At 39.4% G+C, this 17,130-nt stretch overlaps 1 protein-coding gene across 2 annotated transcripts in view; it reads right to left on the minus strand.

Annotated features, from left to right (window-relative positions):
* The window catches only part of LOC127621788 (interactor protein for cytohesin exchange factors 1-like), a 188,070-nt gene that overhangs the window by 25,896 nt on the left and 145,044 nt on the right, over positions 1-17,130 (minus strand). For both annotated transcript variants that reach the window (XM_052095516.1, XM_052095517.1), the window contains exons 2-7: positions 11,266-11,309; positions 10,575-10,744; positions 10,120-10,193; positions 8,922-8,993; positions 8,031-8,092; positions 7,730-7,827 (exon numbers count right to left, since the gene is read on the minus strand). In XM_052095516.1, coding sequence (XP_051951476.1) covers positions 7,730-7,827; positions 8,031-8,092; positions 8,922-8,993; positions 10,120-10,193; positions 10,575-10,733 — 465 coding nt within the window. In that variant the 5' untranslated portion in view covers positions 10,734-10,744; positions 11,266-11,309. The remainder of the gene's footprint in view (positions 1-7,729; positions 7,828-8,030; positions 8,093-8,921; positions 8,994-10,119; positions 10,194-10,574; positions 10,745-11,265; positions 11,310-17,130) is intronic.

Below are 17,130 nucleotides of genomic sequence, written 5' to 3' on the forward strand. Positions count from 1 at the left end.
ATTATTTATATAAACATAAGATACACAAATGATCTACTGACGTCAGTGTATTATTAACATCAACTTTGAACACTATAGTTTATTAGTTTATCTTATGTAGACAAATTGTATTCAACTGTAAACTAAGTCTAAGTTTTTAAATATCCTGTAAGAAATTTTCCAGGAGTTCAATGGATCTATTCTTCATTTATTTAGTTTACAGCTAAATGTATTTTGTCTTCATAAATTCTTACTGATGGGTGGCATCGACGAGCCAACAATGCATGCCTCAAAGTTGTGTAATACGCCTTTTTCTTCACAAGAAAATCTAATTCACCAGAAACAAAACCAACAAGACGGTGTACATTTTTGCATCAAGTTTGCCTCCAGATTCGGATGGAGGACACCGATAAGAAGGGTTGGTTTTTGGGTTGGTTTTTGTTGGTAGTTTTCTTTTCTACAATTTGTTTTAATAATAAGATATATAGTAGCGTACAGTAGCGTTTTCATTATTTGTATTTTTAATGACACAGAGTAAACAGTTCTATTATCTTTTTATGAAAAATTAAATATAAACATGACAAATTTAAGTAATTTCTCTATCATAAATGTAATGCGTATAACAAATGAACAGTTGCGAGAAGATTAACTGTATTATGATCATTGAGTTATGATACATTTTTTATTAATGCAAAAATAAAACATTTAATTGACCATTATAAAATTATATATATAAACTATATAAAGATTACAGAGATTATAAAATTCATGAAGACACACAGGTGAAATGTTCATGACAAATGTCTGCGGCTCCCTAGTGTTCTCTGACGCAAGGAATTTACGTCTGAAATCGCTCACTCATTTTGTTCAGTCACTGATGAAATATAGTGCACTCACAGCCATTCACTATATAGGGAATAGTGAATGAGTGAACAAGTGGGCGATTTCAGACACAGCATGTTTGAGTGATTTCTTCTGTTTTTTTATGGCGCTTGGCAATCCCATTTCAATGGTGCATTTCCGCCACCAACTGGATTGGAGTGTAGAGCGCTAAATGGTTGGAAAGTCCGGCTCGCCTCACGGCCAGTCCGTTGTCTCATTCGGACCCCGCGAGCTGGATGATGATTGCGCCGCTGCATCGGAGAGCATCACAGCGGTGTCTGGTGCTAATGACTCGTCTGGGCTTCCACCTTCCATTCTGCTCGTGTGTACACGGAGGTCCCCCAGGTGGATAGGGCAGTTGAGTTCCACTTGTGCCCCGAGAACACCGCCACCTGGTGGGATCATCCGGTTCTCCCCTCCAAGGCCTGTAGGATGACGTTGTCACTGACTTCGAAAGCCTACAGCGCCACTGGACAGGCCGCCTCCGTCCTGCATGCCGAGATGTGCAACGTTGACATGACTTGCTTTCTCAATGCCCCCGTCTCCCAGCTTGGCCTCTTCTGCGACATATTGACGACTTCACCCAGAAGTCTTCATGTTAAGGAGGCAGACGAAAGCGTTCTCGCACATCAGGACCTCCTCCTCAGTCTCTAACCCACCCCCTGTCGGGTGCGTGGAGCAAGGTAAGTGCTTTGAGCCTTTTCTCAGCACCCAAGCCTCGGGATGCGCTTTTGCCTCCCGACGCGTTATTACCTGCTCCCGGTACATCAAAAAGGATCGTCCCCTTAGTGCCCCTCACACGGAGCTTGGACACATGGCTTTCACTGTACAACCTATCGCGCTGGTTGACCAGGACCATCTGACTCACCTATGCGATTAAATTCGCCAGGCTCCCACCTCGTTTCAGCAGTATTCGCTCCACTTCGATGCGCGGCGAAAACGCCAGCACCTTACGGGCAGAGATTACAACTCAGCTACTCAAGGATGCGATAGAGCAGGGGTCACCAACCTTTTTGATACTGAGAGCTACTTCATGGGTACTGAGTCATACGAAGGGCTACCAGTTTGATACACTCTTCTGAAATAACAAATTTGCTTAGTTTGCCTTATACATTATTAATAATGTGAAGACTCTGATCATGTTAATGATTTCTCACAATAATTACCAAAAATGACAAGGTGGGAAACAGATATCAATATTCAGCACTTTATTTCTATTTATCTCAGTAATTGTAAAATTTTCAGATGATCACTTACATTACATTTCTTAGGAAAAATGTCCCATTTTCACTAGCCTCTGACAAACCTTTTAAACAAATCATGAACTATGTTGCACCATGTTTCAAAAAGTTATCAATTATGTACATTGTAATGTCTGTAATGTAGTGAGAAAACTTAAATATTTTTAAATAAAGTTTGTCACATTTTGAACTAATGACCAAATCTGCTGTATTTTTAATAAAATAATAACTGTTACATGTCATGAACACACATTTTAAATTGAACAATTCTTCAATATTTTAATTAAACTTTGCCATGGCACTGACATGTTGCCACTGACATCTGGTATCATTTTCTTTGTTAGTGGGAAGACTGGCATTGCATGCTGTTTACCATTGTATTGTAATCTGGAGTGTAACTTGACACTGCGACTGTAAGTAACTCTTTCAGATGTGCATCAGTGAGGCGTGTTCTGTGTTTGTTCTTGATGAAGTTCATGTCAGAAAATGCTGATTCACATAGATAGGTAGAACCAAACAGGCTGGCAACCTTCATAGCTGCTGTACACACACCACTGTACTTCTCTGTGTCAACAAGGCACCAAAAGTTTGGTGCAGCCTGGTAGGCTTTGAGGTGGATGTCATTTTACAATGTTATGATTTCAATCTCCACCTGTCCAGCATCCAAGCTGAACGTTGTACTTAGTTGCTCAGCAAAGCTTGTTGCGTCCACATTCATGAAAGGATTGGAAATGAATGATACACATGGCTCAAGCTGATCAAGGTCACAAAACCTATTCTCAAACTCTTGCCCAAGTCTGTTTATGACTTCATAGTACTTGTCTGCAACTTTGTCAACTGTATCAGATGCAGAAGCATTGTCTTTCAGCACTGACTGCACAGAGGGAAAGTGCAGCACATTTTTTCTCTGTAAATCCACAGAGAAAATGTTCATTTTGGCTTTAAATGCATTTAAAGCACTTATCATATTAACAACAGTCTTGCCTTTACCTTGCAGCTCGCAGTTCAATTGGTTTAGTTTCCCAGTAATGTCCGTCAAAAATGCAAGGTCAAGTGTCCACTCTGTGTCCTCTAGCAGTGAGACGTCCTCGCCTTTGGACTGCATGAACTCTTTGATTTCACCCAAAAGTGACAAAAAAACGAAGTAAAACTCGTCCTCTGCTGAGCCATCTGATTTCTGTGTGTAGTACCAGGTCACCATATTCAGCTGCCATCTCCTCCAATAGCACTTTGAAAATCCTGTGCTGTTTTGCTTTGGAGCAGATATTGTTTAAATGATTTTCACAACGGGAGTCATCACGTGCCCAAAGCCGATCACTTTGGCACACAATGCCTGCTGGTGAATGATGCAGTGGTAATGCAGAAATTTTGGGAAGTCTGGGTCACCTTTACAGTGAGCGATGAAACCTGCATGTCGGCCAATCATAGCAGGAGCCCCATCTGTGGTCACCGCTACCAGCTTTTCCAGTGGTACCTTTTTCTGCACGAAAAACTCCTTCACTGTGTTATAAATGTCAACTCCCCTCGTAGTTGTCTTTATGGGCAGTAGTGTCAGGAGTTCTTCTCTTGTGGAGAAATCTTCAAACACCATCTGGATAAAAACCATCAGCTGCGCTGTACTACTGCTGTCCACGGACTCGTCGCACTGGATGCTAAACCACCTGCACCTCGCCAGATCCCGGTCCAGCTGATCGACCAAGTTACTGGACAAAGCTCGTCTAGCCATCGTAGATGCCCCCAGTTGGACGTCAGAGAGAGTGGCGATTACATCACTTCCATATTTCTCGTCTTTAAGTACAGTGTTAGCAATTATCATCATTGCTTCTTTGACAACTTCTCCGTCTGAAAATGCCTTCTTCTTCTTGATCAGGAAATGCGTAGCTCTAAAAGAGGCTTCGGTTGCTTTTTGTGACTTTTTCGCCGGCCTTGTGAAAAAAGCTTGTTGCTTACCCAAAGCTGTCTTTAGCTCAAGGGCTTTTTCTGCCCGTAGTGCGCTTCCCGGTGGGTAGTTAGCATTGTAGTTTTTGTGATTCGTAGTAAAGTGTCTCTCCACATTGTGCCGCTTTGCCGTTGCCACAGTCGCTCCACATATAAGACACACGCAGGTTTCTTTCACAGTCATAAAAAAGAACTCCGACTCCTATTCGTTGTGAAAGTGATAAGTTTTCTTTCTTTTTTCTGCCATGTTTTTGGGGGTAAGAAACTGCGTTCAGCGCCAATCTTCGCTGCGCCCTCTAGCTTACTCTCCACGAGCACTGTATTGTCACACGCACGATACTGACCGTACTGGAGTACGTCAGAGTTCACCTAAACTTATCTAAACTTCATGTATAAGAAACATATTTTTAAGATATTGTCATTTTTTAAATCTATATATTATTGCAAGTGTGATTAAAAAAAAAATGAATAGCAACACAGCAACAGAATAAAATAAAATTTTATACGCAGCTGTGCTATTTTTAGAACAGGCCTGCGGGCGACTCATGTGGTCTTTGGGGGCGACCTGGTGCCCGCGGGCACCGTGTTGGTGACCCCTGCGATAGAGCCTGTCCCTCCAGCCGAGATGAAGAAGGGTCTCTACAGCCCTTACTTCATCGTACCCAAAAAAGGCGGTGAGTTGCGGGCAATCTTGGACTTCGAGTTCTCAACCGGGATTTACACAAACTCCAGTTCAAAATGCTCATGCAGAAACAGATTTTAAAGTATTTTTAAGCATATTTGCTTGCTGTAGCCTAATATTGAGTCGCTGAAATAATTATTATTATGAGTAGCCTACTGGCATCTCTGTATATAACAACAATTAACCATTTATTAATCTGGAAGGTTTTGTATGGAGTGTGAAAATTTTCAGTTGGTAGTAGATGCCATTTAATAAAATATTTTGTCTTGAAAGCATGGGTTAAATAGAGATTTCGGGAGATGTGGAACCTTAAATTCGTGTGATTGCTGTTCTAACATCCATTCAATTCGAAATATGCGTGTCTTAATATGTATACATTATATTCATATGGATATGCCTATTTCATGGAATATAATTTTTTCTCTCTCAGATTTATGACATCAGATGTATTTTATGCATTTTATAAATATCAGATGACAGCTGGAAAAAGTGTACCTTCTTGCCCGAGATACAGTGTAATCTTGCATTTGAACATACTAAACGATCCAATTATTTTACAATTTAAAAGTAAATGCACATTCTTAAGGGGTATATAGCTTTGAAATAAACTAAGCAAAGTTGCTACTTCATATAAATTTCAGAAATGCATGAGCAGTTGATTCCATAATGTATTTTGCTATTTCTATGAATAAATGTGAGCGGTGCAATTGTCTAGGTGCAGTTGAGTTTGCGAAACTGTGCGTGCAAAACATTAATGGGCTGGGTGAAGTGAATTATAATTGTAAGTAGTGGTGCGTGATATGTGCGGGGGCGTATATTACGGGGGTGGGGGGCGGGGTTAAGACCAAAGTTTTATATCACGATATGAGTACATTTATATCATCAACAATATATATTACAATATAGTAATTTCTTTCTGGAAAATTTATCAAAATGGTTTAATATATTAAATAACTATATTTTTCTTTATTTGGAACATTACAGTCAACAGTCAAGTAAAACATTTGATTTAAAACAAATAGATTTTACAACACTAGCTTTTAAATTTATATTTAATTTCATATTATGCCACATTTCAGTTTGATATGTTGTTTACCAATATTTTAATTATAATAAACTTTCCTAATAAACTAAAGATATTCTCAAAGCAATGCAACTAAGAAAATAATACATAAGTAAAAAAACAAAACAATGAAATAATACTTCTTGCAGAGAATTTCCAAATTATGTTAACACTTAAAATATCTGGTCTTATATGAAATAAATATAAACACTCCTTGCAAACAATATGACTGAATTAATGAGGAGCGCATCTTTTGCCTTTCATAATATTTTTAGTGTGCTTAATTCTGAGGTGGTGAAACAGATTGCTTGTTCATTTCTCATAATTAATTTTCTTGACATTTCTATCATAACAGAAATAATTCATTAAATAAATGATCAAATGATGGAGATGCATGGTGTAGTCAAGTGCACATTCGGCATGTTTAAGGAGCATTCAGAAAATTTTTGTTCAGGTCGTCTTAGACTTACATTTATGCATTTGGCAGACGCTTTTATCCAAAGCAAATTACAGTGCACTTATTACAGGGACAATCCCCCCGGAGCAACCTGGAGTTAAGTGCCTTACTCAAGGACACAATGGTGGTGGCTGTGGGGTTAGAACCAATGACCTTCTGATCTTCTGTGACCTTCTGATTAACAGCCCTGTGCTTTAGCCACTACGCCACCACCACTCCAGACTTGGATTGACACCTAGTGGCGTGGTTGCAGCATCATTCAAACACTATAGTTTTTAGTTACAAATGCCAGTGAAAAAATTCACAATTAAGTCAGCCATGATTCATTTAATCCATGAGTGAAAGTGTTCAATATTAGGGTGGTTACTTAGATTAAAAGAGTTGTATTTAGCTAGTCATGTGATTCTAACATGGCAGCCCCCATGAGGGGACCCTCTTCATGTAGAATAAAACAGTTTTCATTATGTGCCTGGGGTCTTCATCTCTTGTAAATATTACTCTTACTTATATATTACTTGTATATTATATTTTACTTGTATATTACTTTTCATGTCAAGCAACTTCAATATAAATAAATACAGCCCATTCATAAGAATTTGGTTATGCAATGCATCCCCTGCAACCGTAATGTATGTTCTCTATTGGCCTATCTGGGACTGTTGGCTCTTGTCCTACTCTCCTGTGTCTCACCTGCTTGAAAAATGCTTTTCTTCTCTCCCATTGTTCATTGTTTTGTAATGTACAGTATATTTGTTATATGGTCCTCTGTTTAATGTTTTATTTCTGTACAGCGTCTTTCAGCTTTGGAAAGGCGCATTACAAAATAAACATTATTATAATTAATATTAATCATATTGATCCACTGACACACAAAGAATGGCTAGTATTAAAAATAATTGATAGCTCTCTCGTATCATCTTCTGGTGGAATCTGCAAATTCAGGAACTGTTTTTAGGCTTTGCGCCATGATAATTAGTGCTTCTCAGACGTCTTAGCACAATTACCTATTTTTCAGGAAAATAACAAATTTCACTTTGCACTAGTTCATTAACATTTGTGTAAATGCAAAACACAGTTTGCGTGCATACACACACAGATAGCGCAAACACTTCCACCCATGCCTACGTGCGCTTTGCCCTGGCACGGAAATTGTGCATAGGACTAGTGGCCTCACAAAAATTGCATTAGACATAGCATACGGTTGTAGTGCTTAGCACTGTGGCAAGAACGGTAACTAAAATAGAGCCCATGATGTCAATAACCGGACAAATCCAGTAATCATTTTATCCTCAAAAGTGCTTGTTGTATCAACCCAATTTCTTGTAAACACAAGAAACCCTTAATGAATGTGCCCTCAATGTGTAAATCCAGCCAATCAGATAAGAGCTTACTAGATAGAGAAAGGTCTTTCCAGTTTTGTGTGCAATATGCATCAGACAGTCAGAGAACAGACTGTGGGTGGTCCGTTTCAGGCTGAGACTACTCACATGCAGAGAGCTGGGGGTCAGCTGATCCATGTACTCTGCACACATATCAGCTGTTTCTGCTTCATCATCATCATCATCACTCTCCTCACTGTAGCACTCTATATACACAAGTGCACGTGCGCACACACACACACACACACACTCACAATCATAGTCTCAATGTGAACAAATTCACTATTCGCTAATTTGCTATAAATGTCAGGTTTGGCTGAGCCTTTGCTTCTATTTCAGACCTCTTTACATCTTTCAGCAGAGTGTAAACTGGGTGTCTATGTGTGTACAGTATGCTATGAATCTTTACCTCCATTGGTTGAGTCTGTGGGCTCGGGTTCATTTGAAGCCTGTTTGAGTTTGGTCAGCCATCTGAGTTAAAAACAACATCAATAACGGTAAAGCAACCCTCATCAGATTCATCAAACCTTTAGAATTATTGTCATGGATCATTAGGTGTCATGTGCCTAAACAGTTTAATAACAGCAAGGTTTTCTCTTCAGTGTGCTTCCTACAGGGTTATTCCAATATCATTCAACAAACCTCTGAGTAGTTCACAGAAATAAAAATTCTGTCATTATTTTCTCACATGTGTCAATCCAAACCTGTATGGTCATTTTTGGAGCTTGACAGACAAGGTCACTATAAACTGTCCTTAACTGAAAAAAGAGCAGCATGATCACTCTTCAAAATATCTTCTATTGTATTCCACAAATGAAAGAAAGCCTTATAGATTTGGAATTACATGAGGGTGAGTAAAACATCTATGCCTTTAATTATTTATGAAACATTTGAGCTTGGAAACCAGTTTCTAGACCTTGCATACTAAAAAACTGACAAATTATACACATCTTATTCCAAAGTTATATACTTATACCAAAAATCTCACAGTATTTGTAGTTCCAGAGTTCTTTAAAACCTGTATCTTCAATAAAAATGTGCCACTGGATGGTGTGCTGCTGAGGGCTGGGAGCTTTGGCATAATAGTTAATAATAAGACCAAACCACAGAGTGATTGCCACCACACTGCAGTGCAAATATGTCACATCGGATCAAACACTGCACGTTCACACTTCAAATGTATGCGTAAGTGCAACAAGACTAAAATAATGTTTTTTCACAGAACAAGAGACTTTACCATCAGAAAGTATCACTTATCACAGTAACACACATGCCCAATAAGTTTTCATTGTTCACTCACTTGTTCATGTCTTTCAGCTTCTCAGCTGCCATGTAGAGTGTCACCATGTTGAGGTGGCTCACTTTTATCACACTGGAGAAAAAAATAAATAAACAATACACACACAACTGACAATTCTCAGGTTCAATATCTTTATGTTTGTGTGGGTGGCATTGTGGAAGCATTATATAAAAACACATTTGAAAACAATGGCAGTCTGGTCTTTTCTACTTGATCACAATGATTAAAGTAAAAGCACCATCACTGTACGTCTTTGCAAAGCAAGTCAGTGAGAAATACTGTAGCTCTGACCGCAGACTTACAGCAGATTGTTTCCTGTGCTATAAGAGCTCAAGACAGCATACTATTAAGGGACGTACAGACAAGACAGTTATAGTTAGATAAGAATCTGTCTTAACACTGGGTTTACAGACAATTCACACCGTATGTTCAAAATGCATCAGTTAAATGACAATCCAATAACTTAATTTTTTAATTTTCTGAGGAAAACATGAGTGGTTTTGCTCAAGCAAAACTCATTAAAACAATACCAGGGAGTTGCTATTGTGTTCTGGGTGGTTGTTAGGGTGTTGCGGGTGGTTGCAAGGGCTTTGATAGATTGTTGCTACAGTAGAGTTTTCAGGGTGGTTGTTAGGGTGTTACGGGTAGTTGCAAGGGCTTTGCTAGATTGTTGTTACAGTAGAGTGTTCAGGGTGCTTGCTAGAATGTTCTGGGTGGTTGCCAGGGCGCTAATATTTTTCAAGTATTTCTCTTAAATTTTTATTTAAAAATAATAACAAATTAACCTTGTTGTGCCTATACAATGATAATAAAGCTTGACCTGACTGTCGATGTGGTTCCTGGGGCAATGCTATGTGGGTGTTCTAGGTGGTCGTTACTGTTCCAGGCGACAGTACAGCTCTCCTCAACAAGCCACACAATTTGAGGAATCCTTCATACCTTGTCTGTAGCACAAACTGTGCGGACCAATCATATAAAAGTACTTAGTGCATGTTAAAATCCCTAACACCAGATAAGTTTAAAAGTAATAGTAATGCATGCCTTAGCAACTACCACTAACCATCCAGCATGTGGTTATAACAGAAAGACAGACATAACACAGCAACATGAAGTAAACAGGTCTGCGGTAACACCTACATCTGTCTGTTCTTTAACCACAAATGGCCAAAATCGTTCTAAAAAAGGAAGATGAACTTACAACTTCTTCCTGCATTCAATAGCCTGATCTACAGTGAAGTCTCTCAGGTTGATGTAGCCTTCGGCTTTCTCAGCCTAGAGGGAAACAGATCATTTATCTCTGGAAAAGACCTCCCTGTGTAGAAAACCAGTTCAAACCATCTTAAGTTTAAGCTGGTCTTCCAGCCTAGTTTAGCAGTGAGGCCAGCTGGTCCCTCAGCCTGATCAGCTGAAAAGTGCTCAAAGCCCCTCAACTACCAACCAACAGATCAGCATGACCAGACTGGGAGACCAGCCAAGACCAGATAAAAAGCTTAGTATGGTTTCAGTTTTTGTTTTTGTTTGTTTTTTGCAGCAGGGTTGATACCTGCTTTCAACATTAGTTAACAGATGACCATGAATTTATAAAACACAAACAGTTGTTCACATTTTCTGCAGCAAAGCCACACTTTAACAGTGGAGAACCACACAGCTTACCATGTCGGATGTGTACCAGTAGAGTGAACATTTTTTCATCACAAACCAGAACTTCTTCCATCTCCAGCCCAAGAAACCTTTGCTTTCCTTCCTTTTGTACAACCAGCCCTGACAGTCACCCTGCCCCAGGTCCTTCACAGAGACCCTCCTGCGGCTCATCGCACCATCACCTATTGCAAATAAATAAACAAATAATCATCAGTAATTTTCTCACTTTGTACTTGTACTTTGAAAAATCAATAACAAAAGATATGAGACATCTGTATGATGCACTCAACAGGGTTAAGATAAAGAGTAAATTCACACCAAAATTTTAATTCTGTCATTTATTCACATTCATGTCATTCCAAACATGTATGACTCTCTCGCTTTTGTGGAATACAAAAAGAGATGTTGGGCAGAAAGTCAGCCTCATTCACACATACACTTTCATTGCATGAAAAAATTTGCAATGAAAGTACATAATATTCCAATCATTCTCCATAACATCTCCTTTTATGTTCCACACAAGAAAGTCATACAGGTTTGGAACAACAAGAAGGTGAGTTTATTTTCTTTCTTTGTATATCACATACTGTATGATCAAAAACCATGATCATAGTACACTTTCAACAAGTTTAAAACATCTCTAAGTTCCCTTGACAATAATAATAGTCCACATCAAGATTCAAGAACCAATACTTCCACTTACCTTGTATTTTCTCTCAGCGGCAAAGTCTTGCAATGGAAAGGATACTGAAGGCGTGAGGAAATGAGAGAGAGAGAGAGAGAGAGAGAGAGAGAGAGAGAGAGAGAGAGAGAGAGAGAGAGAGAGAGAGAGAGAGAGAGAGAGAGAGAGAGAGAGAGAGAGAGAGAGAGAGAGTGTAAATTAAGCAGAAAAGTCAGACATAAGCACCCACAGCTCAGTCAGACAGTGTTAATAACACGTTGCATCTGAAGAGGGCATTCACTTCCCCTTTACCACCACACACACACACACACACCAGTAAGAGAACAAGTACACGTACACAACAATAGTGACATATTTCTCTCAAAAACACACACACACACACACACACACACACACACACACACACACACACACACACACACACACACACACACAAAACAGAGTAAAACTTGAAATGTTGGGTAATTTGAAGTTCGTCAAAAAAAACACACTTGTGAAATTTGAAGTTCGTCAAAAAACACACTTGAAATGTTGAATAATTTGAAGTTCGTCAAAAAAACACACTTGTGAAATTTGAAGTTCGTCAAAAAACACACTTGAAATGTTGAATAATTTGAAGTTCGGCAAAAAACGAAAGAGTAAATGTTTATTTTCTGATGGGAAATGCTACTTTTATAATATATAAGTCTAAAGAATCTTTAATGTTCATTTTGTATTTGTTCTGTTAAAAAAAAGGGAGTATATTCTGTCCCGTTAATGGACAAAATGCGTCCTCTAGTGGGAGAAGGGGGAACATCCGGTAGGGTTTTCTTACAACTACCACCATCACGTTTCTCAGTCACAGAGTTTGGCTGTGAGAAAAACGGTATGTCGAAATGTTCTCCGTTCCATCAGTACTAAAGAAATAATTCTTTATTTTAATAATTTTATATGTGTAACCTGTTAAACGAGTGCTTAATGAACAACTGAAAATGTATTATTTGCAAAATTTTGTATAGTATTTCATGATTTCAGTATTTTCTTTATATGCTAATTTGTGAAAGATATAGGCTAGCTTTTCTAGCGCTGTGCAACATGTGTTTGGAGTGTGCATGATAAAATAAATGCTTGATTTTTGCACTTTAGGATGAGTTTTGGAGCGGAGGTGTTTTTGACAGTGTTTATTCCCCCATTGTTGATCTCACAGGAATGAGGAACTTATGTACTGTTTTATTAATATATCCTATGTATAAAATATTTTTAGCTCCCCAATATATAGATTTATAAATGTTTTTTCCCCGTTAAGTGAATATTTTTGCTTATTTTATTTTTTCTTCTCATGATTTGAAATGGGTGTCTTGTACATTCTTTTCACTGTAGATGTACATTAAAAATGGCTCATTTTATGGGTAGTCAAATTTTTACCAGTGCAAGTAAAACAGGTGTACAATTGATGGGGGCAAGTGCTCAGAAGAACATTTTGTTGTTTTTTATATGACCAACATCTAGGTTTGCAGGTATGAAAATTTACAGTTATCATACCATGTACATTTGCTTATCTACTGTATTGAGAAAAAAACTAATTTAACCAGACGGAGAATCTGCGTGTGCACATCTCCTTTCCTCCTCAACTGTCTGTCAGACTCGTCAACTTGCCCCACACACACACATGCAGCTGAGAAAATGTCAGACAGAGGCGAGGATGTCTGACATATGTTTTTATACATACTTCAATTTTTGTTGATTTTTCATACTTCAAGTTTCAAATATAATAAAGTGTTTGCTCAACCAAAAAAAACAAAAACCTGTTTTCACTCCTTTTAGGGTCATTGTAACTAATAATAGTAATTGTGTAATACGTTATTAGTTGATATTTTCTGAGACTGTTATCATACCGTGAAAATCTCAAACCGTTGCAACCCTACCAACATCTATTCTGATGTGGATTAACCACACTGTTCGTCTAAGCCCGGAGCTGATACAGGTGAATGCAATGTTATTAGGAAATTAAGTGTAATGGTTGAGGAATTGGGGAAACACATTGGTAATACAATTACTGCCAGACTTTTGTCTTCTGGGCAGTTTGAGTGTGTTCTGAGCACTCTGGGGGTAGTATTAAGACAAAATGCTCAAGATTCAAGCAATGCAGTTTTTGACCACTCTCAGGTGAATGCTATACTGCAAACAGATGTGAAAGACCCTCCAGTGTTTATGGGTATGTTTCTGTGAAGTGTGACTTTAATGAGTGGATTAAAATAATGGAGCTGTATCTGAAAAAGAGAAATCACGAAAGCACTAACCATGCAGATGAGATCATGAGAAGACTTGAGGTACGACTAAGGACGTAGTGAAGATGGCTCTACATAGTGACCCAGGACTAGACCCAATTCGTCAGCCAACGCTGATATACAGTATTTTAAAATGTAAAATTTGTTAGCATTTCAGTGTGATGTCATATTCAAGTTTTCCGCTGGCTGATTTTTACAATACTTTGCCAAAGCATGACGAGTGTCCCATAGACTACTGTGTTAGGCTTAACAAAGCCGCAGACATTGCTAATGAGTGCCTTCAACAGAGGCAAGGCATACATGGACGATATCAGTAGGGAATTTGCAATGATGTTTATTCGCAATTGCCCTAATTCTAACCTTGCTTATGTGTTTAAGAGTAGGTCCATTTAACAGTGGACTGCAAAAGAAGTGCAGGAATGTATTGACAAGTTCCAGCAAGAGAACAAAGCGAAGAGAGTGGCTTCTGTTAGACCACCTCCTAATATGAAAGTGATTCTAATGCTGATCTGACATCCATGAAACAGATGAGGCACACAGGCTTCCTGAACCAGTGTCGACTGTTAACCCTAGTCTTGACCGAATGGCTGATATGCTGCCCAAGATGTTGGATGTTTTGACGGCTAGAGAACAATGGCAGCATCAGCCACCCCACTACCCGGGTAACGGTGGTGCACAAGAGAAAGCCTAAGGTTTGTCGTAACTGTGAGGATAAGTTGCACACTATGTTTGCTCATTGCAGAGCTGAGTGGCTGTGCTTTGGTTGTCATGCTGGTGGCCATGTTAGAAAAAACTGCCCTGTTGCTGTCGAACGAAGCCATTCAACTCTACCTTCAAATAGATCTGAATCAGCTCCTCCAGCAGGAAATGAGTCGGCCTACATTTGAAGAGGGGCAGTGTAGGCTCGTGTTCTGAGACCCTCATTGAAACTATTGACCCTGAGCCAGTTTACAGCTACATGTGATACCGCTTCTCAGTCCCCAAGAAATGTAAGCACAGTGTAGTTCTAGCGGGAAGACTAGCAGCTGTACATCATCGCACCATTAGCTGGGTAATTCCCAGCCAATCACATGTAAGCCATTGCTTTATAAGTCTGCTCACAATCCATCACATTGCTGGTACAGTGTGCTAATGTGGCAAATAGACATGTTTCAACCTCACCAGGCCACAGGAGAACCAGTGCACAGAACATCTCTGGAAATCCGACTTCCATTTCCAATGAAGTCATCACTTCATCTCAACTTCTGCCCACATCAAACCCATGGGGAGTAAACAACCAGCAAACCTGGATCTTCATCCATATCTCATTCACTTAGGAGATCTCTCTTAATCGAGCCACCGCATACTCAATCAGATTGCACGACCCAGCGCAGAAGGAGCACGCTCCACACCAATTCCGTCAAAATCATCGGCTCAGGCAGCAGCTAGCCAACAGAAATAAGCTAAGTTATTATAATATCCATCAAATACATTCAGATTTAGTCATGGGTCTAGGCCTTCCGTTGCCATGTTGCCTGTCTGTTCATAATAACGCATCCGCATCAATATCAAAAGCCAGTATTTCATGTCAACAGCGCATTCACACTCATAGTAATGGCAGGCAATCGCGCGATCTCATGAGGGCAACTCGGTCAAGGATCATTCACATGTCATTCACCGTGCTGCATGCCTGAGCGTTCACCATCGGGGAATTAAGATAATTATTCAGGCATATCATCACGTACAGTCAGTGCTTATTGTACGGGGTCCCATTACTCCATTCAGTAAGATATCCCCGTTTTGCTGGTCACCTTCGCCCAAATCACGTAATGGTGCTTTCCAATACAATTTATCATCCCTATGCCCTACTCACTAGGAAAGACCGAGCCCATGACGTGGGCATTCCGAGGGAGCATGGCACCACAGTTTAACCCGTTGATGTGCACCCCCTTTTTGAGCACAAACCATGAAAATGACATAATAAATAAAAATATAAATAAATAAATAACTTATTTCGTTCGGTACAACATTTCAAGTGATGTTCTCCGAGCACCTTCAAGGGCGCATTAATGCCGATCCATAAAACGCAGCGTTTTCTTACACTATACGTACTTCCACATTCTCGCACATTCCGCACCGCATCCCCTTATTCATCAGATTATTTAATTGCCAGTGTAAGGCATATCGCATAATGATCAGGTCATACAGCGAGTAATTCTTATCTCATGGCATATTTACATTTTATTATCATTCAGGCATCATTAGTGCAGAAATTCGTATAGCATGTCTTCATAAATCATTCACTCATCGTTGATCAGACCACGTTTCAATCTATGGGGATCTTCAAGCAATTGGGGCTTTATCCATGTTCCAAATTTCAAAACTCTTGAGTCTAATAGTCATGTCAGCCCAACTACATTACTTTTAAGTATCAAAGCATTTCGAAATTAGCCGTTCTCTTTCAATGCGCATGGTCATGGACGTTACATTTTAGTAGCAGGTAAGTAGGTCTGTCAATCACTGGTTAAAACCTGTGCTGAGTCAAGCTCATTAATATAATCTTGTTACTGTTAAAGGAGACCTATTGTGCCCATTTTTACAAGTTCCAGGTGTCTCCAGAATACGTCTGTGAAGTTTCAGCTCAAAATACCCCACGGATCATTTACTATACCATGTTATAATGTCTATAGGGTGGAATCAAAAACACGCTGATTTTGTGCATGTCTTTTTAAATGCAAATGAGCTGCCGCTCCACGCCCCTTTCCGGAAGAGGGCTGTGCCTTTTCAGCTCCCACTTCAGACAACAACAAATCAGAACCAATACGATTGACTGCGTAAATACCAGAGTTCAGCCATATATGTATGAATATATATGTATATCCGGTCTCCGTGAATGCAGTCAGAGAATGGTAACTTTAGCGCATTAGCCGTGGAATCAGCTATCAAGCAGATTCGGAAAGGAGATTTGCAAATATTCACAAAATATAAAATGCGATACTTGACACTTCAGGACGTAATGCTGGGACATGAACAGTTGGTACCGATCCATGCTTGAGAATCACATTTTTGAAGATCCCGATTTATATTGACACACATTCACAAAGCAGTCCGGTGTAAAATGATTTGCACAAACTAACACACATTTTTTTATGTTTTGGGGCACATTTCCTTCAAAAACAAAACTGTCCACTGCATCTTCAGCGGCTCTGATGGCGGGAATACATGAAGACTCTTATGTTCACTTTTACAGCCAACAACAAAACTCTTATGAAGCTGAGACACTATTCTTCTCACCGTATTTGCTCCAGCTCGAGGAAGAAGAGAAAAAAAAAACAACAACAACGGGCCATGTCTCTCGAATTTCTAGGCATCAAGCTCTATTCTCTAAACACGCAAGCTTCCCTGCCTAAAGAAACACAACAGGATCAGGTCTATTTGTACGTCGTTCTCTGGTCAGTTTGGGTCTCATAACGCAATCCCCATTCCCTATCAGGCCACATCAATTTTGCCATGCTTATCATTCTAGCATCATATGGGTTCCCTTCAGACATGCAAACGCATCGTAGTTATGCGACAATTCCGCAGTCGTCACTATAATCAATAAAGGCTGGTCCTCCTCGAACCATCATGTCCCTTATGA

Source organism: Xyrauchen texanus, chromosome 28, assembly GCF_025860055.1.
Source record: "Xyrauchen texanus isolate HMW12.3.18 chromosome 28, RBS_HiC_50CHRs, whole genome shotgun sequence".
Classification (NCBI taxonomy): Eukaryota; Metazoa; Chordata; class Actinopteri; order Cypriniformes; family Catostomidae; genus Xyrauchen; species Xyrauchen texanus.